Source organism: Sprattus sprattus, assembly GCF_963457725.1.
Source record: "Sprattus sprattus genome assembly, chromosome: 19".
Classification (NCBI taxonomy): domain Eukaryota; kingdom Metazoa; phylum Chordata; class Actinopteri; order Clupeiformes; family Clupeidae; genus Sprattus; species Sprattus sprattus.
The window spans coordinates 24964449-24988103 of record NC_137917.1 but is presented as its reverse complement, the minus strand read 5'-3'; the positions used below and the strand labels follow the sequence as shown (position 1 = coordinate 24988103).

General features: G+C 44.3%; 3 protein-coding genes and 1 pseudogene across 4 annotated transcripts; 3 read left to right on the top strand and 1 right to left on the bottom strand.

Moving 5' to 3' along the window:
* Positions 1-5173: 5173 nt before the first annotated feature.
* On the bottom strand, positions 5174-6552 carry LOC308380694 (odorant receptor 131-2-like; annotated as a pseudogene). The gene is made up of 4 exons: positions 6527-6552; positions 6207-6276; positions 5615-6031; positions 5174-5426 (listed from the first exon to the last, which is right to left on the bottom strand). The product of its transcript is annotated as an odorant receptor 131-2-like (transcript).
* Positions 6532-11387, top strand: znf576.2 (zinc finger protein 576, tandem duplicate 2). The gene is made up of 5 exons (XM_080858234.1): positions 6532-6577; positions 7569-7759; positions 7873-7988; positions 8693-8836; positions 9541-11387. Exons 2-5 carry the CDS (start codon positions 7621-7623, stop codon positions 10354-10356), a joined length of 1215 nt encoding a protein of 404 aa, XP_080714360.1. The 5' UTR covers positions 6532-6577; positions 7569-7620; the 3' UTR covers positions 10357-11387.
* A 2730-nt stretch (positions 11388-14117) lies between these two features.
* On the top strand, positions 14118-17790 carry LOC308380693 (uncharacterized protein; the record flags this gene model as incomplete). The annotated part of the gene is made up of 4 exons (XM_080858099.1): positions 14118-14256; positions 14870-15861; positions 16234-16867; positions 17255-17790. The coding sequence occupies 4 exons, from the start codon at positions 14118-14120 to the stop codon at positions 17788-17790; spliced, it is 2301 nt and encodes a 766-aa protein (XP_080714225.1).
* Positions 17791-19529: 1739 nt separating this feature from the next.
* Positions 19530-22921, top strand: LOC308380691 (uncharacterized protein). The gene is made up of 3 exons (XM_080858097.1): positions 19530-19630; positions 19961-20261; positions 20429-22921. Exons 1-3 carry the CDS (start codon positions 19604-19606, stop codon positions 22021-22023), a joined length of 1923 nt encoding a protein of 640 aa, XP_080714223.1. The 5' UTR covers positions 19530-19603; the 3' UTR covers positions 22024-22921.
* Positions 22922-23655: the final 734 nt, after the last annotated feature.

Here is a 23655-nt window from a genome sequence, read left to right as displayed (position 1 = left end):
TACGTTTTCCCGCCCAAATTCCCTGCAGGTCTTTGACTTTGGAGTGGGCTGCTGTTTAGTTCACACTTCACAGCCTTTTGTCTGGCGTGATACGTTCAATTCCTTTCCTCATTTGGCCTTAATCCAGCTTTCCTCACAGACCGAGTCAGATGTACAGTGCCACTTGAAAGTATGTGAACCCTTTGAGCACTTAAGCGTTTTCTGTTGTTTTACCATGATTTTTCATTTTTTTATCACCAATTTTCCATAGATGAAATGTCAGGTTCATGTTTATCATTTGCATGTACTTGTTTAGAGGAAATAGTTTGAGTACCCAAAAAGCTACATGAAACATGGAATTAGTCCATTTCAAAAGTAAGTGAACCCCCAGCTGAATTGATAAAGTCTAGCAGGTAACAGATTCAGTGCAACTTATTTGGGTGATTAATTAGTCAATTGAGCAAACCGATCATCTGAGACATCCTTAGGGAAAGGTTTGGGCAACACAGATTAAAAGAGAGAGGGAACCAACCAAACTACTGTAGTGCCAAGGTGTACCCACACAGATCAACAATGCCGAGAGGAAACGAGATATCCGAGAACATCAGGAAGAAGGTACTGACAGCCCATCAGTCTTGGGAAAGCTATAAGACCATCTCCAAAAGATTCCAGCTCCATCCATCCATCCAAGACAAATAATTTTGAAATGGAGGGCATTCAACATGACCGCATCTCTGCCTAGAAGTGGACGCCCATCAAGACTATCACCAAGAAGCACCAGAAGAAGAATAAATCAGGTAAAAGTCAACCCACACATCACCTCTAAAGAGTTTCGGACCTCTCTGGCAGCATCTGGGGTAAATGTACATGGGTCTACAATCAGACGAAAATTGTTGGTTTTGATCTTGACAAAATAATTCTATCTCGGACTCATCTGTCCAAAGAAGGGACTTCCAGAAGGCCTTTGGTTTATCCAAGTGCTCTCGGGCAAAGTTGAAACGGGCAGTTTTGTTCTTTCTTGAGAGCAGAGGCTTCCTTCTAGCAACCCGATCATGAATGTCATGTCTATTCAATTTTCGTCTGATTGTAGACCCATGTACATTTACCCCAGATGCTGCCAGAGAGGTCTGAAACTCTTTAGAGGTGATGTGTGGGTTGACTTTTACCTGATTTATTCTTCTTCTGGTGCTTCTTGGTGATGGTCTTGATGGGCGTCCACTTCTAGGCAGAGATGCGGTCATGTTGAATGCCCTCCATTTCTAAATTATTTGTCTTGGATGGATGGATGGAGCTGGAATCTTTTGGAGATGGTCTTATAGCTTTCCCAAGACTGATGGGCTGTCAGAACCTTCTTCCTGATGTTCTCGGATTTCTCGTTTCCTTTCGGCATTGTTGATCTGTGTGGGTACACCTTGGCACTACAGTAGTTTGGTTGGTTTCCTCTCTCTTTTAATCTGTGTTGCGCAAACCTTTCCCTAAGGATGTCTCAGATGATCGGTTTGCTTAATTGACTAATTAAGCACCCAAATAAGTTTCACTGAATCTGTTACCTGCTTGACTTTACCAATTCAGCTGGGTGTTCACTTACTTTTGAAATGGACTAATTCCGTGTTTCATGTAGTCTTTTGGCTACTCAAACAATTCCCTCTAAAAAAAGTACATGCTAATGATAAACATAAACCTGACATTCCTTCTATGGAAAATTGGTGATGAAAAAAATGAAAAATCATGGTAAAACAACAGAAAACTCCTAAGTGGTCAAGGGGTTCACATACTTTAAAGTGGCACTGTATTTTGAGGACTTTTCATTTTTCATGGATCATTTTTTTTAATGGATAATTTAGAGGGTGATATGAATTATTCAAATGGACTGAAACAAGCACAGTAGCATTTGGAAACACTTCAGTGTGTCATGACCTCAGAATTACATCTTCAGCTTAAATTCACATTTTAAATGTGTGTGTGTGTGTGTTTGTGTTTGTGCATACGCTTGAAACAAATCAACTCTCTCTTTCTTGTGTAAGAACAATGGGTCAACTGTTTTGTCTTGTGGGAACCAGAACTATGTCAGAATTGGAGTAAAAACTATGCGGAAAGGAGAGGCGCCACTATCTGTATCTCTCTTTATCATCAACCCATCTGTCACTGACATGAAAATTCAAATATCTGACTTTTAGTGTCCTGGCCCCTGTCCAACTTTCACCTTCAAGGAAGTATTGATGTTTACACTTGTCTTCAGTGCAGATCAATGTAAGGTCTTTCCGACATATTTTGACAGTTTAAAATGGCTGAAAAAGGGAACCTTAGTGTAAAATACACAATATTGGGAAACACTGTCCAGAACCATTTTTAGAACAGATTCTTGTAACATGACTGTAACATGATACATGACACATATCACACATGTCTGCTGAGAACTCCTCTGTTTACTCCTGTGTGATGAAGTAGCTGGATACATTTTTCCGTCCAAATTACCTCCAGGTCTTTGACTTTGGAGTGGGCTGCTGTATAGTTCACACTTGCTAAGCCATTCTGGCGTGATACGTTCAATTCCTTTCCCCATTTGGCCTTAATCCAACTTTCCTCACAGACCCAGTCAGATGCATTTTGAGGACTTTTTATTTTTCATCTGTGGATAATTGAGAGGGTGATATCAATTATTTAAATGGACTGAAACAAGCACAGTAGCGTTTGGAAACACTTCAATGTGTCATGACCACAGAATGACATCTTCAGCTTAAAGGCACCCAGTGCAACTTTAAGGCATCAAAATGGAAATATTCTGGATAAGACCATCTTTATGATATTGACATTTACTTCACCATATTAGCACATTTGCATCATTATTTGATACTTTGGGTGTTAAAAAGAGCGCTAAAACTAGCCGCAAGAGCGTAGCCCTTTATTTATTGGTGCCACCAATAAATAAAGCAGGATTCCAGTCAATTGAAAAATGGCCTCTCCCCACCTGCGATTGTTGTTGTTTACGATTTTCTATCAGTTCTCAGCACACTACAACGTCTCATCTTTGCTCCTTGAATGTCGATATGTAATGGTACGGAGTTATTGAAACTTACTATGTGTAAAAAAGACTAGAAATTCAATGTTTATTTTTCGAGTCTCAAGCCTATAAAGTTGCACTGGGTGCCTTTAAATTCACATTTTGTGTGTGTGTTTGTTTGTGTGTGTTTGTTTGTGCATTCGCATGAAACAAATAAACTCTCTCGTTCTTGTGTAAGAACAATGGGTACACAGTTTTGTCAAAAACTATGCGGAAAGGAAAGGCCTCCCTATCTGTATCTTTCTTTATCATCAACCCATCTGTCACTGACATGACAGTTCAAATATCTGACCTTTTTGTGGTTCAGAACTCTTCCTGGCCCCTGTCCAACTTTCACCTTCAAGGAAGTATTGATGTTTACAGTAACTTGTCTTCAGGGCAGATCAATGTAAGGTCTTTTTGACATATTTTGACAGTTTAAAATGTAAACAAAAGTATCAAAATGGCTGAAAAAGGGAACCTAGTGTAAAATACACAATATTGGGAAACACTGTTCAGAACCATTTTTAGAACAGATTCTTGTAACATGTTGACTCTTAATTCCCCTTCCAGACTAAATGTAAGACGTTTGATTTTACAATACTGAAGTTTTGCATGTAAGTATTTTGTATACCGTTCACACAGTACTGCTTACTGCTGAGTATGCTGAAGCCCATATCCCAGTGAGTTACACTGTGGAGTGGACCTTTAAGACAGCTTCATTCTCTTTCTCACACCTCACAGCTTTTGTTGCAGTGTTTTATTGCATTGTAAGATGATTTATTTGTCATGCTTCATTTGAATGGTCTCAGTCAGAGTAGTCTCAGTCCTGCAGCTGAATAGATCAGTTTCAACATAGAACTCTGAAACATGGGAATTCTGGTCTCTGAGAGCTGCAGGTGACCCCCCTCAGGAGGTGACATACCCCTTCATTTGTCTGTGTGTCTGTGTGATCCCTATCAGTAAACACCAAATTTCATGTGATGAATTATTATATCAGGTATTTAAGGGAAAGCTAGTCAAAGGACTTGGATTGTTCTGTAGCCAGAGACTCCTGCACTCTACGTGCTTAGCCACTCCACTCCATTCCCTCCTCTCTCTCTCTCTGACCCTCTCTCTACTCTACTCTCTCTTTCTCTCTCTCTCTCTCTACTCTTCTCCCTCCCTCACCCTCTACTCCATCTCTCTCTTCTCTTCACCCTCCTCTCTCGCTCTCTCTCTACTCGCCTCCCTCCCTCTCCCTCTGCTCTCACTCTTTCTCTGGGCGCATGTGCAGAGTTTCTGTGACTTAATGGACATGGTATTAATGGTTAGTTTTCTGGGACAGGATTTTGTCTCCTCATCACTCTGTACATCTTAGTATCATCAGTACTTACAACATCCTGTGCTAAACACAAATACTGTGAGGCTGAGTACACCCTTAATGGGCCCCAATTGAAATGTGAAGCAAATAAGCAGCGCATTGTTTGCATCCACTTGCACTTAGGTACTAGGGATCTCTATGAGGGCTAGTGAGCATGTTGATACTGTAGAGCAGTGGTTTTCAAACTGTTTGTGCCCAAGGCACACCCAAGGGCAAGCCAAAATCTTAAGGCACGCCTGTATTCATATCCGTGCAAAACCGCCTCTTTAACACTTGCTATCACTCTTATCACTCTGTAAACGTTTATTTTTATTTACTAAGGCCAAATAAAATTAGACAAACATATCCCTGGGCGGGCAAGATGCAATCAGTCTCAGCTAAAAAGAAAGAGGGCTGCACTGCGAATGAAAAATATTTGCATACACAGTAAATCAACAGTATGCATTGAGTTGAAAAGAAAACTTTATAAAGTGTAACTACACACACACACATACATCAGTGCATGTAAGGTATTAATTTAGTATAAACAGTATTTAATTAAAACGTACTACTACATTACAATAATTAACATAGAACAAAGAGGGTGAAATTTACCAGCTTTAATGCCCATGGTTTTCCTTACAAAACAGGGAGGATAATGTTTTTCAGCTTGGTTCTCTCCTGCATGTGGATAAAGAAGGATTGTATTTTATTTGATAAAAAGCTCAGTAACATACAAAACCTGTGAATCGACAGTGTATGTGTACTAGCGATTTATGTGATTTCAAAGTAATTCATCAATCAATACAAGATTATCGCTTTGGTGTATTTCCCAACTCCTTGTTTTTTGGGTATTTAACTTGCCACTGCGGGGGGACCTTTGGGTGTGAGGAGATATGATTACACTTACAGCAGGCATAGTACATCAGAGCAAAATAGAACTTCTCATCCCTGAAACCATAGATGAGAGGACTTATCGCTCTTGAGAAAATGTGGAACGCCAAAAAAATCAAAGTAATGCACAATGAGAAACAAATTGATGTCCCTCATCTCAAGGATCCGCGCGGCTGAAGTGCCCTTGAGCAAGGCACCTAACCCCGATCACTGCTCCCCGGGCGCCGCCAAAGGCAGCTCACTGCTCCGGGTTAGTGTGTGTGTGTCACTTCCCTGGATGGGTTAAATGCAGAGGTGGATTTCAGAGTGTGTGTGTCTACACCACCTCTGCCATAGAGAGGACTTTCACTTCACTTCACTTCTATAAAGGGGCTAACGCCCTCCAGTGTGCAGAAGAAGAGCTGTAAGACGTGAAGCAGCATGGTGCGCTGTCCCTTTGAAGCAGCCTGTTTGTTGTCACCTGAGGCCCTTTTAGCAGCCAACATGATAGACCAATAGGTGAAGCACAAGATAAGCACAGTAAAGACAAGCTGAAGGATATACACATTGCCCCTCATCAACATATGCCAGTCCTGCTGCATTAGCACCTCGTATGAACAAGAGGTTATCTTATAAAAGTAGCTCTCTGCCATGTAGGTGAGTAGGATGATCAGATCTACGACAGGCCGGATGAATGAGAGGAGCCAGATTATGTTGATGATGAGGATGGTCGTCTGGGGGGTGAAGATGTGGACGTGCCTGAGACGAGGCATGCAGACAGCGACGTATCGCACATGCTGGTGTTGAGTATGAGAGTTGAAGAGGATAGGTTGTCTAATTAAACTGATTCTGCTTGTCTGAAGTCCAATTGCAGAGCGATGTCCTAGAACCAAGCTGGCTAAGCTTCGAAATCAACTTGGAAGGGGTCAGAGTGTCAAATGCTGAGCTAAAGTCAATGAACAACATTCTGACGTGGGAGTCGGAACTGTCCAGGTGGATCAAGGCAAAGTTCAGTGCAGTGGAGATGGCGTCCTCTGTTGACCTGTTTGTGCCATAGACATAAAATAGATGTGTATGTCTATGGTTTGTGCAGCAGATAAACTGACAGGGGTCCTAATTGCTCACTTTAAGGTCGTTAATTTCTTATTAATTAAATGCATATTAAATACAGACTGATCTTCTGTAATCAATTAAAATAACACGGCCCGGGTATTTTTTATTATTTCGTGGGTTAACGCAGTGCACTCAACGCTGTTGCCCCAGACCCTTGTCACGTGTCAAGGGATGATTACCCAAACTGGTTTCCTTTATCGTCCATGGTTTCCCTGCACCGGAGACTGCGAGTAAGTAAACTGTACGGCTACAGTACACAAAGGCAATTGACTTAAAATGATATTTAGTATGCCTGAGTGTATTATTCAAGTGGCAAACAATTACATGCAGTTGTGTCGCCCTGTGTTTAGACGTTTGCGTACTATGTACCGGTAATATTGAGTATACTTCCTCATAGCTAGCCAGCTAGCAAACTAGCATGCTGTAAACGTTAAGTTTCAAATAACGTTTCTGTAGCTAACTAGCTAGCTAGCTATCAGAACTTGGGCTTGTGTTTGTAGCCAGGTGGCTACCCAGTCAGAATGCTATAGATAGTTAGCATAGCTCTCTTACGCAAGTAGTTTTATACATTTTAAATTACATGTACCGAAATCTTTAATGTATTCGTCATACTAATGAACCTGCAGCTAACTTGAAAACTTGGCGGAGAATCGAAAGACACATTTGTTTTCATTGTATGAAAACATTGAATGAGCGGAAGGCTCCATAAAAACATTGGGCCTTAACCATATCATCGTTTGGTAGCTATATGCGACTACCACTGCAACTTTGTTAGCGTAGCTAGCTTGGCTACTTTACGTGCAAATATGTTCTCAGGTGTAATTTAGGGACTTTTAAAAAGCCAAACTAAATATTATTAGACGTCTAGGTAATTTTGTATTTGCAACGTGAACCTTACCCACCTTCGTTAGCTAAGGTAAGCTAGTTAAGTTTAACGTATCGCATCGTACCTGGCAACATAATATAACATCTAACTTAAGCACATTCAACGTTAAGCGTTTTAAGGATAACGTACTTAGATTAGGGCTATGCTGCGTTGAAAACGTATTCTTTGACCTTGCTCTCGAAACCAAAATAATCACCTCTAGTTCTGAACCAGAAAGTGAGGGAAAATAAGTGCTTATCAAGTTGTCCACTGTTAGAACACATAGCAACAGAAGCACCGGGTATACAACATTCGTCATGTCTATGTGTACTAATTCAATTTGGCCTCTCTCCCAGTCCCCCGATTTTGAAGTTACAGCACGACTGAAGTGAACGTCCAGAATTGAAAATGGATGCGGACTTAGTGAAAATCGAGGAAATGGTTATGAAAGGCGAGGCGGTTACATCCACGGAACCTGCTGTTAAACCACAAGAACCCTACAGGACGATTGTTATCCCACAGAAACCCCCTGTCATGAATCAAGCATGTGAGTATGTTAAGTGTTGTAGGTAATTAGTGACCATCTACTGCACGGTAAATCTATTAAGCCCATTCCCCTTGTGTAAATGCCGAAATGTTTACTTCATGTTCTGTTTCCAGACCAGCATGAGAGCCTGCAATGTTTCCAGTGTTTCATCACCTTCTGCAACTCCAAAGCCAAAGAGAGGCATATGAAAAAGAGTCACCGCGAAGAGTACAAGCAGCAGCTCCAGCAGGTATGTTTTTTTTTATGACCTGGCCAAATGGTCAGGCCCACATGCCTCAAACCCCCTCTTTTTCTGTCTGTACATTTGACTGGCAAAGTCAGGCATGTTCAGCAAAACAAAAATAAAATAAAATCACTGGTCACCATTCAGTCCATAAGGCTAAACGGCCAGATTGAAAATTCAGTGGTGAAAATGCTGGCATCGTGTATATATATATATATATGGAAGGTCCGTTATGATTGCACAAACAACAGGAGTCAATATTGTTTCCTACTTTGTTTAGATACAATGACATGGTGTGTGCCTGCGTACCTACATATAGTTATCTGCTCAGTTCTGAGGCTAGTCTCTAGCAAGTCTCTCACTTCTGAAGGCTGTTGTTCATTTTGTGTGTTTTTGATTTTTGCAAACATCCTGTGTCAACACTAAATACTGTCTTGACTCTGAATGGAACATTTGTCAGGTTAAAGAACATTCTATTTGCTTTCTTTTATCTTTATATTAGATGTGTGCAGGTTATAACAAAAAAAAATCAATTGGGTGTGTGGAAGTGAAAAAAACATATTGTGTCGGCCTCCCCAGTGACAGGTTGGGATATGTGATGGCAAACAAGTTGTCAATTTTCTTGAGTCAAATTCAAATTCATCACTCGTGGAATTGGATGACCCCAACTGGTGCATTTATTTACCTCCTGTTGTGATCTTTCCTGATAGTGTGACACTCTCTTCACCTGCTATGTGTGTGACCGTACCTTCCCATCTTCTGAGGAGCTGACCGCGCATCAGTCCACACACAACAAGGAGGACAAGCCCTTTAAGTGCACACACTGCAAAGAGAGCTTCCGCACCTTCTCTGAGGTAAGCACGATGTTGTTGCCTTTATGTGTGTGTGTGTGTGTGTGTGTGTGTGTGTGTGTGTCTCCTAGTGCACCCACTGCAAAGAGAGTTTCCGCACCTTCTCTGAGGTAAGCAAAAACCAGAGATGAAAGAGACACTATCTGCAGCTGAAATGCTGTCAGCAACGATGTTGTTGCCTGTGTGTGTGTGTGTGTGTGTACCCTTTTTTCAAATTTGTCAAATTTCTCGTCCTGATCCGCTAGCTGTCCGTTCTGTGTGTGCACTCCGGTGTTCGTAAACAGTCATGGCTCTGTCAATGGTTAATGGTCAACTAAAAAAATAGCGTGGACCAAGCAATACCCACATTTCAGAGTAGTGAAGGCAAGATTGCTTTCAGTTGGCTATTGGAATTCAAATCTCAACAGTCTTATTAGGATTGAGGACTTCGCTTTTCAAGTGGTGCAAAGCTGCTTTTATGTATTTCCTGGTTACTCCTAGTTCTGTGTCAGATTATACATGCCTTCAAATGAATGATAACATTGCCAATTCGATATGGTGTGACTGTTGGTTGGGCTGATTTTTTTTTTATCCAATTCATGGATAGTTTTGAATTGCTTGCTTTTTTTTTTGCATGCTTTTGGACACTGAGTTTCTGATTAATTTCCTTTATGTGCGAATATACTTGGCCATTAAAAATAATTCTGATTCTGATCTGTCATCTGCAGCTAACTAGCCACAGGCGGCAGGTGTGCCCGGAGCGACAGTTCCAGTGCAAAGACTGCCAGACGACGTTCCGCAGTCCAGCAGTGCTGCGGACCCATCGTCTGGCAGTGCACCCTGTGCGTGACCCGGAAGATCCTGCGGAAGTTGGATTCCACCGTTGCCCCAAATGCAACGCCGGCTTCAACACTGAAGCGGAGCTGCTGCAGCACCAGGAGGACCACGCCGGCAACCAGCACTGCAACGGAGGCCCGCCTGCCAAGAGACCCCGAGGCAGACCGCCCAAAACGGACACCGCACCCAGCGGAGGGGAGAAGCAGGGAAAGATGAAGAAGGAGGAAGAAGCAGCAGAAGGTGGGAAGGAGGAGGCCGCCAACAGCGAGAAACAAGCGAAGCCAAGGAAGAAGAAAGCAGAGGCAGAAGTGGAAGTGAAGGACGAGACAGTGGACCAGACGGACACAGGTGTCGCCGCAGCAGAAGCAGAGTCCACACCGGCGGCTGCATCCAAGACGGGCAAAGTAGACGGTGGCGCCAGGAGAGGACGACCCCCAAAGGTCGCCCCAAGCGCCAAAGCAGAGGAGAAGAAGGCAGACCCGCGGAAAGCTCACCCGTGCGGGGAGTGCGAGGAGAGCTTTGCACGGCCAGAGCAGCTCCAGGCCCACGTGAGCCGCGTCCACACGGCAGGCCGCCACGCATGCCCCACCTGCGGCAAGAGCTTCGGCAGAGAGAGCAATCTGAAAGCCCACCAGCAGAGCCACACCAAAGAGGAGGAAGAGGATGAGGAGGAGGAGAAGAAGCCCGCAGGCAGGGGAAAGAGATAATTCCTGCGTGTTGTTGTTGGTTAGGTGTGTGGCTGATGAAGATAAGGGAGACAAGTTTTGTTTGCTTTTTCTTTTTTTATATAAACCAAGGCCCAGCATTTTTAATGCTCAGTGTAAGTGATATGGAACAGAATGTGGTAGTTTTTATTTGAGTAGTTTTCAACCGTTCAGCAATGTTTTATTCAGGACTCTGGTAGCCCACAAACTATTACGCTGGTGCCATGCTGGCTGTGAGACGCCTGTGGAAGTGACTGGTGCGAGATGGGGATGCAGACTCACTCCTTCCATCGGAGCACAGCACAAGACGTCTCTGGGTCAAGCTGGCATGGCACTTCATACATCAAAGTCATTCAAATCAACGTCCTCCTTGAGAGTCAAAGATATGATGGATGATATCGTTTTAATTATGGATTTTAATGAATATCATTTGGGTCTTTTTTTTTTTATTTTCTAAATGTGTGTGTAGAGGTGACCGGTGCATGTTGCCTTTTGTTTTATGATTTTTTTTTTCTCTTCATTTTGCCTTTTTTTATTAGAGGTTGTCTTTGGTTTTAACTTTTGTCCAGGAGACTGCCTTTGGTTCTTCAGCATTTGTTTGTGAAAAAAAATCATTACGTTTAAGGCATTCATTGAGTGGTTTAAGTGATTTAATTTAGAGTTTAATAACAAACTAAAGTATATGATTTTATTAACTGAAGACAAATGTCTATCATGGGATGTTAACTTGATGAAATAAGCATCATGTTTGAAAACTTTTTTTTTTGACCCGGGAAGCAAGTTCATTGTTGAAGTAATAGTCTTTCCCTAATAATGTTTGTAGTGCTGAGGTCAAAAGAATCATGGACAATGTTGCTCCTGGTGGAATTCAACCAAGGGCCTTAGGTGCCAAATGCCTTGAGTACTATGAGTTTGTTTGGCATTTAAATATCTAGATTGGCTCTACTCAAGAAATTGTCTCTGTGTATTTACAGTTTTTACTGTTTATGAATCTGGTAAATGTCTTATTAAATTGTCCCAGGGGCTGCTACAGAGTTTATTGTGTATTTTTGACTGGAAACTGACCTGTATGATGGTTACTGGGTACTTATTGCAGTAATTGTATTTACTGTTGTTAACATTATTTGAATGAGCCAAATTTCTGAACAGTATAGCTAATCTGTACTATGACATTCAATCTGTTTGTTAGAGCTTAACATATCAACCTTCCGATAACACCATTCCCAGGTCCACTAGTGCAACATGGCACAGCATGCTGTAACCCTTGTAATTTGAATAGATCCGAGTTTTAAAAAAACTATGATAAAGATGGGGAAATGGCTGCAGTTGATAAGGTAAGTTGCAGTTCTTCAACAAATGAAAAGAAGAAAAAAAGTTTGCACCAGTGGGTTCTTACATTAGCTAACTAATCAAACACGGACATTTCTTGACCACTGTGGTTGACCAGCAGGATTGATCTGACACCGTCTAACAACAGGTTCGATAACTAACTGATTAAGACCAAGAGGCTAAACAGTAGACATATTTTTTTTCATAGACTATTTTGGTCACATCCGCTAAGAGTGCCAATATTTGTGGAGGGCACTGTATGTCAATTCGACCTATAGATATTATTCCATGCTATTATTTATGAAAATCGGAGAGATGTAGTGAGTAATTATTTTTACTTTATTGTGCAGTGACACAAGTGCCATAAGAAAGGAGGTACGGTATGTGTTTTTATTTCAAGGGGAGATATTTCTCTGAATAATTGTAAAATTGGTGCAGTTTGATATACCAAACTTAAAACATATAGAAACCTAAGCTAACAACATTGGTGCAATGGGGCGATTTGTTAGGCATTAAATGCTTTACCGCTATATGGATTTAATCAAAGTACCGGTAAAACCGTATTATTCGTGTTATATCGCAGTAATCTTGGGCTTTTACTTTGATTGTGCACCGTCTCTCATCCAGAAATCGAGACCGGAAGCGACCTGCACTAATTAGGCTAGTTTCACGCTGTTCCCGTTCAACGTTCAACAGTAACGATACACAGGGCAAAACATCAATAGCTTTAGCTTAGGGTATTGTGAAGACCAATGAAGGAATAATTATTTACCTACTGGAGCTCAGTTATTCGTTTTATTTCCATTGTATCAATCGGCAGTGCATCGGTTACTGTAGTTGCGTATCTAAACTACATACATGGAACGTTAAAGCTTTTTTATATATCTCTGTCAAGTAGGAAGTATCCACAAAAGCATGGTAAACATTGCAAGAAGGCTAACGTTAGCTTCTTAAGCCACCCAAATCATCATTTTTATTCAGGTAAGTGAATACAGAGATCATACAGACAGTATTTGTAAATATAATCGTACGAATGTCGCTCTGTTCAGTTGGTTTTGCATTATACTTTTATTGTTAGCTTATGAGCATGTAAGATAATTTCAATGTACAAAGGATAATGGATACTGTGGTATTTCAGCCTAGGTCTACGCCGATCCAGGTGTATTTCCATTGTTTAGTCAAAGCACGTCTTTAGGAAATGGAAACGTAATTGATAAGAGTTACTAGATAGTCTTTAGTCTTTGGATATAAACGCGGGGATGGCATCTCACCTAACCGGTTAGGCTTAAGAGACCGGCATGCCCAGGTACGATGGTAGCATGGAAAAAGTTAAAACTTCCAGAGACCGTATAAACTGCAGAGACCGTATCAGAAATACTTGCAACACTGCAGTGTGCAGATGTGTACCGCGTCATGGAAATTCAATGGCACTCTTTTAATTGTCAGAGTTAACCAGCCAATGAACAACAAAGCAATGGCTAATGAACATCAGTTGCGACCATTTCAACGTCACCGCCCAAACATTTCTTTAAAATGTACTTAATTAAGCCGAGGACGACTGAGGGTCGAAGGATGTTATGAAGGGTTCAGTAACATCACGTTTTGAAAGTAAAAATGACACTGGCACAATTCACGGCCCATTGCTTATGGAGACCATGATTATTGATCGACTTTTTATTTGACCCTTTTCATCATTTGCCCATAATAATTATCTTTTAATTCTGCTACTATTTACTATAAGGTCCTGTAAACATTTAGTTTCGTTGTACATTGTGAGTTATGTTCTTAAGTATGACGAAGTCAGATGTTTATTTATAATTGTTTTTGTTGCTGCGTAATTGTAATAAACACTAATTATGTGTTTTTCTTAAACAGTCATGGCATCTGAATTCACTATAGACATCCAGCTTACGGAGCTGGGTTTTCACCACCTTCCTGTGTTCGATGAGGAGATACCCATAAAAGAGACTTCCCCAATCAATTCTTCATGCAGCCCACCGAACGTTCCAGGACCTTCAAAATCACCTCCTCCAGTAACAAACTCACCTGTGGACCAGCGTCTGCTTGGTCTGGTTCAAGAGAATGTTCATACTCTTCCCAAGAGTTCGCCGGTTACTGTGCCGGCTGTGAACTCGCCCTCATCTCAATCCACCCACGACATGGTAGAGATTATCCATCCCCAGGCTCCCCATCACCTAGCAGTCATCGAAAAAAAAGACATTTGTCCTGAAAGGGCGGCTTCCCCCAAGTCGAACCCTAAAACGAAGCCTGTTGTTACCACAAAACAAACACAGGCTGTAGGAGAAAAAAGTGATGATGGCAAAACGGTTACCACCGAAAACAATTTGTTTGTTGGCCGCCGTAGAAGAGAAGAGCAAAGCAATCAAGAAAAGAAGGCCACTGCCCAGAAGGGGGCGCTCCAGATAGATGAGGCAATGTCCCAGAATGACTCAAATGGCAGTCAGGAAAACCCTGCATTAGAAGAAAGTGATGACAGTGAGGTTTCAGAACTGGAGGAAGAAGAAGAGGAGGAAGAAGATGACACCGATGATGATAACCTGTTATTTGCTCCAGGTATAGTATTCATCTGTTCATGTAGTGGTCTAAATAGCAGCTGTGCATTGTTTTCTTTTCTGTGGTGATGAGTATTTGTTTTTATATCAAAAGATTGGTGGAGACTCAGCCTGAGTATGATCAGTCAAGAAACATGCTTTATTCTCGCAGTGATGAGCATCAAGTGAAACATACAGAGGTTTCACTCAGAAGCTTAATTCATCGCTGAGCATTCTCATCTGGTCAGCCAGTGAAAACCATCCAGTTTTAAGTATCCGACATAGCATAAGGGGTATCACCCCATAGCTCCTGCCCTCCATGAATATGTATGTCTGCTACCTTTGTAGACGGGAAACTCCACAACATTCGTTGTTGACAGGAGACAGCAACTCCTTCAGTGGGTGGCTACTCACTTCTGGTGCTATTAATACAATTAAACATGTCTAATAAAACCAAGGTCTCTAATGCCAAAATAGTGCCTAAAGAGTGACTGGTAGAGCAAGGTGGTATCGACACCAGGGTCATATATTCCATACCCAGGGAGCACATTGTATTTTTATTCTAAGCCACTCTTGATTAAGGCTAATGCTAGGAATAAATTGAAATTGAAACGTAAACATTGTTTTGATTATAGACGCGGCGGGAGAGCACCATTGCAGTGTGTGCCATCAGGCGTTCATCAACGGCTTCCTCCTCCGGGAACACATGCACCAACACACGGGCGTGCGTCCCTACCGCTGCGCCGAGTGCGACAAGCAGTTCTGCCACCTGGCCAACTACCGCGCCCACCTGCGCACCCATGCCCAGGCCGTGCCCATCCGCTGTCGTGTTTGCCAGGCAAGCTTCGAGTCCGAGGAGCGCCTCGACCTCCACCTGAAGACCACGCACTTCGAGACGGAGTTCTACCAGTGCGACTACTGTAAGCGCATCTTCACCTGCTTGACGGAGTGTCAGATGCACGTCCAGAAGCACAAGAGCGAGGCCAGCCAGCCTCGGTGTCCCCAGTGCAGCCAACGCTTCAGAACGGCCAAGAGCCTCCGCCGCCACATTCAGAGGCATTCCTGCCGCCGCAGCTTCAAGTGCTCCGACTGCGCCCTGAACTTCCGCAAGAAGAACGCGCTGCTGCGCCACAGCTTCTCGCACCTGGGCCTGCTGCCGTACACGTGCATACACTGCAAGACCCACTTCCGGCTGGCCAGCCACTATCACAAGCACCAGTGCAAGCCAGAGACCATCAAGTGCGTGGCTTGCCTGTCCACGTTCACTAGCCGCGGGGACTTCGAGGAGCACAAGAAAGCGACCGGTTGCTGGGGCTACCAGGGAAACCTTGGCACGCAGCTGCTGCGTCCTTCACGGTCGCAACGCAACGACGAGATCCGCTGCATGGAATGCGGCCAGACGTTCGTCACCGCAGAGGAGTTGAAGAAGCACGCCGGCTCCCACCAGAGGGTGCTCAAGTGCTCGGAGTGCGGCATGGGCTTCCGATCCTCGCTGATGCTTATGTCACACATGGGGGGTCACGTGGGGGGGCGGCCCTGCCTCTGCCAGCAGTGCGGCCTGGGGTTTCCGCATCAGCAAGGCTATGACCTCCACCTCAAAGACTGCGGAGTCACACCGCCCCCGAAGGTGAGTTACTTTTGGGCAAGTGTGTCACCATGAACATCTGCATGAGGAGTTTTATTTCTCTCTCTCTAGCAGTATGTCTCTATATTTCTATCTCTTCCCCCCCCACACACACACACTCACACTCACACTCACACACACACACACACACACACACACACACACACACACACACACACACACACACACACACACACACGTACACGTACACGTACACGTACACTCATTAAAGCAAAATAATAACTATCACTAGATCTGTACATGTGTGTTTTTGTTGACCCTCTGGCCTTTAGAATGCCGTCGTTTATTAGCAGTGTTAAGTCAGGAATTTGTTAACGGCATCCACTAATCTCAAGATATTTGCTTTTTTTTCAGGTGGCGACGAAGAAGACAAAGCCTGTTCAAACCAAAACCACGAAGCAAACCACGAAGCAACCATACGCCATTGCCCCTAAAATAACAGCACCCACTTTACCCCAAAACAAAGCGCAAGAAGTGAACACTACGAATAGGGCACAGGCACCCACTTTACCTCAAAACAAAACGCAGGAAGTGAACACGTCCAATAGGGCACAGGCACATCCACATCCACCTGGGCCCACAGTTCCCGATCAGCCTGCGGACGGTGGGTGGAAGCTCAGTCTGGACAAGGCTCCTCCACCCAATACACCTCTGGTAGTGCTGCTACCCTTCAATGCTACTATTCCTTCCAATCTGTCCGTCAGCACAGCGGAACCCCAAACTCGGGTCCTTACAGAAGAAAACAACGGTGGTCCTTTGGTTAAGACATCTCTAATCCAGGACAGTGATGCTGATAGGGTTCCAGGTCCTGTGCTGTACTCTGCTGTTGGGGACACTACTGAGTCTCCACAACCATGTGAGCAGCAACAACTGATTACACTGTCTCAACCTGGCCTTACTACTCCTGTGATCAAGACAGAACCCGCAGACCCAAGTTACTCGGAAAAGTGCATGTTGTCAAGTTTTGGTAATATGTGTGATGTTTCAGGTAAAGTCCGAGTCAAAAAAGAGGAGAGTGGACAGGAAACGGATGGATTTAGGTTTTGTGGAGTGAAGGTGTCGACAGCTCCTTTGAAAACAGAGACTAAAGAGGAGCTAAAGGAGGAATTGAAATCATCAGGTTTAGAGACACAAATACAAGCGGAAGATTTGAGTTTTCCCAAGGTAATAAAGGAGTCCAGTGCTTTTGACAACAACAACAGTGAACATCTGGAACGATCAAACCCATTAATATCAGGTGACAGTAGTGACAGTAGTGAAACCCTGGAGCAGTCAAATCTATTGATCACAGATGTAAAAACCGTCATTGGGGAACATTTGGAGCAATCGAATCTGTTGATCTCTGATGTTAGAAGTGAAAGCAATGTTGTTTCAGAGTGTGTCAAGAAGACAGTGGAGCAGACACAACGGCGTGAGACAGAAACAGGTTCTCAGGTCAAAGGTCACCGTGAGATTCCATTGGACCTAAGATTGCCCGTAAAGCCCTCTGATGGATGCCCTGAGTCAGCACAGAGTCAGGAAAATACGGTGAACGGAGTTGTGGGAGAAACGGATGCACATGATCACCGTGAATCGGAAGCGAATAAGAACGCGGCTGAAGAATCTTACTGCACCTCTGTGGAAGTCGACCTGAGAGATGAACAGAGAGATGAGCCGGGAGAGGTGGAGGGGGAACCGCACGAGTGCGTGACCTGCGGATGGATTATTCTAGAAGGCGATCTGGTCCAGCATTACATGGAGCACGCTAAGCTAGCCGACCAAGACGCAACCAAACAGCCCTCCCGCTCTCGATCTCCCTCCGTGGCTTCATCTTCCTCCTCCTACTCCCCTGCCTCTTCAGGATTCACCTCCCCCAACATAACCCCTCCAGCCAGCCCACCCAGCAAGAGGTTACGATCTCGTGCTAAATAGTGTCACTTGAGGGCTGAGGACTGATTGCTTGTTCAAGATATTTAGGTGGGGAAAAAGTTCTGGATTCATTCTCTTGAGATGGAACATTTCTTAACATTCCATAGAGACTGTTTTGGGTTTGGGAGGATCCTAAAAAACATGATTGCTCTGTTACGGTTACTCTGTGTCCACAAAAGAACAGGGATGTTTGTAAAAAGTAAATAAGGTAAATTATTCAGCGGAATGAGTAGGCCCTGTGAAGTTTTTTTTCCAGATATATCATTAGTAGGCTAAGTGTATGTTCCATGTTTATTTGTTTCAGAAGAAATGAAGAATTATTCAAATAATATTTATCTCAAACTTGTAGATAATACATTTTCATACCTGTTTTTACCTTTTGTAGTAAGTTGGCAATCAATAACACCAACGGCAGGAAAATATTCTCATGCTATATGGGTTGGTGATGAATGACATTGTTTATGATTTGGCATCATTAGACATTTGTAATTTTGGGATATGGTATAAATAAACAAACAGACTTAAGTTCAGCTTTATTATTACACGGCTCTTCTTAATGTTGTAGAATGTTCCATTCCCTTTTTCCATATTTGACCTTTGCTATGCATTATTTAATTATTAGTGATTGTTAGGACAAATATTTCAACTTGATATGTAATAGATGCACATAGGCTGTTGAAAAACAGTACAGTGCAATGTTTTATATCTAAAGGTGTTCATCATGTAAGCAAAGGTAGGGATGTGGAGTCGAATCGAGTCGCTTCCTAACGCTGGGCGAAAGTAATGGGATTCTTCATCCGGACGTTTTAAACAAATATATATCTCGGTCCACATCGAAAAGCTAGTGGAATGGCATCCATGGCTATGTTTTGGGGTTAACTATTCTTTATGGTAATCATAGTTTATTTCCAGCCACAATTTCAATTGTTTAGTTTTTGTAACGAGATATACGTGACAGGTTCACCGGTTTGTGCGCCTCACCGATCTGATCAAAATGCCGATTTCTTTATTGCTTGGCTGGTTTAATTTCTTGGTAATAACCCCCTCAAAAATCCATACCGTGCACAGAGCATAGTCTAGAGCGGTGTCGCTACTCACAGGGAGAGCTGACGGGGTGTCAGGGTAAACACTAAGGTCAAGGCATACTAAGTTGACTAAAGTTGTAGTTTATTAAACAAAAGGAAAGGAGGCAAAATGGCCAGGATCGTGCAGAAAGTATAATTCATCTGTTGGTCGTGTGACACAATGCAAAATCCCCTTTTGGCGGTATTTTCCCAATTGTATTGTCCTAAGACGTGCAATGCAGTTCAGCCTGCAAAATTATTAGCTTGTTCCATTATAAACTTCCATAATGAAAATTACACAAGGAAGTCGAAAGCCGGAGAGACCCAGAGCTCGCCTTCAAAGTAAAAGTCACGCGTTTTGGAGGAGAACGGAGATCAACTAAATAAATAGATACATGTCCAGCAGTGTCGCTACTGCTTCAGGACATAACCAGCGCTAGCAATGGTATTTGGCAGAGTAAACTAGCTAGCTGTCACGTCTACTATTATATTGCCCTCTGGCTACATATAAGTCACATGACAGCAAGGCCCGGAAATAAACTGGTAGAATGGGTTGAACCAGGTTGAACATCATAGAAATAGAAATATGGGGGCGGAAACGAAGCAAGGAGCCCTCTGCTCCCCACAGCCAGTCATAAACGGGAAGGAGACCTTTATTTAGTTTGGGGTCTACAATAAACTGTTCCAATTTCACAGTAGTCAGCAATTCACAACGCGATTTGTTAATAACTGATATCGGACCCTCATGCCAAATGGATAAAGACAGGCTTGCAGCAAGCGTGAGTAGCTGATATATCGTTATGATAAAAGTGGATTTCAAATAACTATCCTGCTGTCAGATAAGTGGGTTGATATTTCAAAAGCACGGGCTCAGATGTAGGTTAGCTTCATAAAGTGTGGAATAATTTGAAGACACGTTCGTATCCGAAATATTCTATAAGAGGTTATGTAAACATAAGCAAATGATGATTAGCAATGCCAACTGTTGTTAGCCCTTTGAAACACTACCCATTATCTGAAGGCTAGATTATTTTCTAGAAAATCTTTTACCATCTTCCGAATATGATATTGGTCAGCTGAATCACGTATCCTCTCGCCTCCCTATGCAGCGTGGTCCATGCTCCTGGTTGGAGATGCATCAGTTCATCGGGGACCTCATGGCCTCTGCCACCCCGGCTTCTAGCTCTCTACCCGGTCATCAACAGGGAAAAGACAGCAGTCAACAAGAGGCTCTGCGCTCTTCTTGGGAAACAGCGGGTCATCATGAGGCCCTCGGCCTGAAAGCTGTCCCCTCCTCCCATGTCCAGTCTAGACACCCCCATGACAAAGGCACACTGGTCTGTGGTCTGCAGCCCCTCTCCTTACCAGTGGAGAGGAGTGGACAGGCGGGAGACGAGGAGGCACAACAGTGTAAGTGCCAGTCAACGTGTCTTTAAGTCACCCAGAATTGAGTCTGTACATGTTTAGTTTCACTCACATCATGGTTTTATATCCGAGTTGACTTTGCTCGATAGAGGTTTCCAAAAACATCTTTTTAATCCGTCATCTCTCCTGCTTTTTCTCCCTGTATCTCCCAGTCCAACACAGTGGATGCAACTGCCCAGGCTGCCCCTTCTCCTCCTCCTCCTCCTCCTCCTCCTCCTCTTCCTCTCTCATTCTTCCGACTCTGAAGCCCAGAGGGCTCCCTTCTTCATCATCGCACCCCCCACCGACCCGTCAGCGCCAGGCCAAAGACCCGAACCCCTCGTCAGGCAGTTTTGGCCTCGCCCTGGGCCTGGGCCTCTCATTGGAGGAAGAACCCAGCCACTCATCCGGAGGTGCCAACCCCGATCCGATCCAACCCCAGCAGCAGGATAAAGGAACCAACACCCAGAGCTCAGCTCCTGCCACGGGCTGCCCTCATCCCACGCAGATACCCACCTTCCCTTGCCTGTGCTGCCACCGCGGCTTCCAAACCTGTGCCCAGCTCCTACACCACCAGCAGGGTGCGGGTGCCCACCTGTCCCATGCCCACGCCCATGCCCACGCCCACCACCACCACTTCCACCACCACCACTGCCCCCTCACGACCTGCCTGCCCTGCCCGCAGCTGAGGCCCCCCCCTCCGTCCTCGCAGTCCCCCCCGCCGTTCCCGTGCCTCTCGTGCCAGCGCACCTTCTCCACCTGCGCCCAGTTGCTGCGCCACCAGCAGGGTCACGCACAGCAGGACGGCATGCAGCCGCCGCAGCAGCAGCAGCACCCGTGCATGCACTGCAGCGCCTCCTTCTCGCGCCCGTCGCAGCTGCTGCAGCACCAGCGCACGGAGCACGCCTCCAAGGCCGGCGGCTTCCTGTGCGCCGAGTGCGGCCGCGCCTTCAACTCCCACAGCAACCTGCGCATCCACCTGCATGTGCACACCGGCGCCAGGCCTTACTCCTGCCCGGACTGCGGCAAGAGCTTCAGCCAGTCGGGGGCGCTCAAGATCCACCGGCGCATCCACACGGGCGAGAGACCCTACTCGTGCGCCTACTGTGGGAGGGGCTTCCCGCACCTGGCCGGGGTGAGGGCCCACCAGCGCACGCACACGGGGGAGAAGCCCTACGTCTGCCCGCAGTGCGGCAAGCGCTTCACGCAGTCGGGCGCGCTGAAGATCCACACGCGCATCCACACCGGCGAGCGGCCCTTCGTCTGCAGCCTCTGCGGGAAGGGCTTCTCCAACCGCTCCGGCATCCGCTTCCACCACCGCACCGTCCACGGTATCGTCCCGGAGTCCAGCGCGGAACCCCGGCGGGGCAGGGGTTACCAGGCCCCCTCGTCCTCGGCCCCCGAGCGCGGCTGCCCCCCGAGCCCCGACGGCAGCCTCGGCGGCTCCAGCAGTCTCTTCACGGAGCACCACGACCTGAGCACCGGCACCAGCACCAGCCCGACCTCCACCAGCACCACCGCCTCGGCCCGGTCCTCCCACTCCAGGCTCGCCGTGGAGCCCGACAGCCAATCCCACTCCAGAGCGCCCGGGGGCAAATCCAGCTCCTCTGGTGATGGTGGTACGAAGCCCCCTGGTGGTCGAGGAGCGAAAGTGCTGACGTACGCCTGTGAAGACTGTGGCCTTCGGTTTGCAGACGCCCCCTCCAGGAACCGGCACCAGTCTGTGGAGCACTATGGCGGTGACGAGGGGGGCAGGGGGGCAGAGTAAGGACACACCTGAAAGAGACTCAGGACATCAGAAGTGTACCGTATGGGACTGCTAAGTGAAATTGGTCTTTAAATTAATCCAATTTGTTAGGGATTACAATTTAAAATTTGCACTTTAAAGGGGTCACGCACATCCTTTTAATACCATTACGGCTGTAAATGATTTCAACAAAAAGTTTTTACTACATGTATAAGTACTGTAGTTCCCAGCCTTGCGACTCAGTAACAGTTTCAGAAATACGCCCCTTTCATATATAGAGAGCAAAATGTGTAGAGAGTACACATTTGATGTCAGTCTATTTTAGTTGTATGACTCGGTTTTATCTAAAAAAATCTTGATGGCCTATCCTTAGCCTCAAAATAAAAGCCATCTACAGGCTGGTTCTGTAGTCTTAAGGAATGCTACAACTGTTCAAATTTGACCATTTGAGCCTTTTCGTGCCTTGTCCCGTTTGAGAAACTAAGTGTAAAACATATAAAACCATTCCACCTGTACAGCACGACACTCAACCTGCTTTATTCTGCTTTATCCTGACTGTTTGCCTTGAGTTTTGACTTGTGGTTTCTTTTGTGGGATTTTTGTTTTTAAGTGTACACAGAGTATGTAAAGACTCTGTCACAATAACAGAGTTTTTTTCTGTTGTGTTTTCAACTTTCAACCTTTACTGTAACTGAAAGTCAGACAAGTCTAGACTATTTGTTGTATGTATAAGTGTAGCTCCTGAATCTTTCAATTTGCAAACCTTCCTTAAACTGGCGTGTTATTGTCTTCTTTTAAACTGAGGTTTAATGGACTGCATTTCTGCATTTCATAACTTTTAATGCCATACTTGCATTAAAGTACAGTGCAGTGTATTACAGTAGTGTTAGAGTGCCATCTTGTGGACAGTGGTAGTCACAACCGCAAAGATTATCCATCCAGTACAAAATGGATTCTGTGACCGTTAAATGTTTTCACTTTGCAGTGGTTATCTCGCCTGAATAAAACTACCAAAGCACTTCGATACATAGGCCTTTGTGTTTTACATTAATTCACTTTTCCTTTCATCCATCCTCCATTAGGTGATCCCTCTTTTATTCCTTGACACTTTTCATTGTAGTGGAGTTAGCTTCATTACATGTTCATTGTCCCCACCATGCACACAGACTTCCCTGCTATTCAGACCATCTCATGAAAGGTATTAAGCTATGGTTTCATGGAGTGATTCAATAGACTTAATAGCATGTGCCCTTTTTAAAGGATCATTATGGTCATTTTAAAATTGAATATTAGAATAGAAAATAAATATATTGTGATCATGGATAATTCAAATGTGGGATTTATCCTTTGTAGCCAAATGCATTGTTCTCTGTGTCAAATGTTAATGAAAAATATCAACAAAAGTTTTGTAATTATGACTGACAATGTGGTCATTGCGTTCCCATGTTTTTTATCCATGTGATTATTTGCAGCGGTTTGATTTTTCTTGCAAAGGAAAAAGGGAAACAAATCAAGATGCTTGAAAAAGCCCAACATGCTTTTGACTACATAGATTGTTAGTTGGCCAGAAACTGTTTTGAGCTATTTATAATTTATATTTCACCATCACAAAGCAAACTTTGGTTAAGTTTACTAGAGGTTAAAATACAATCC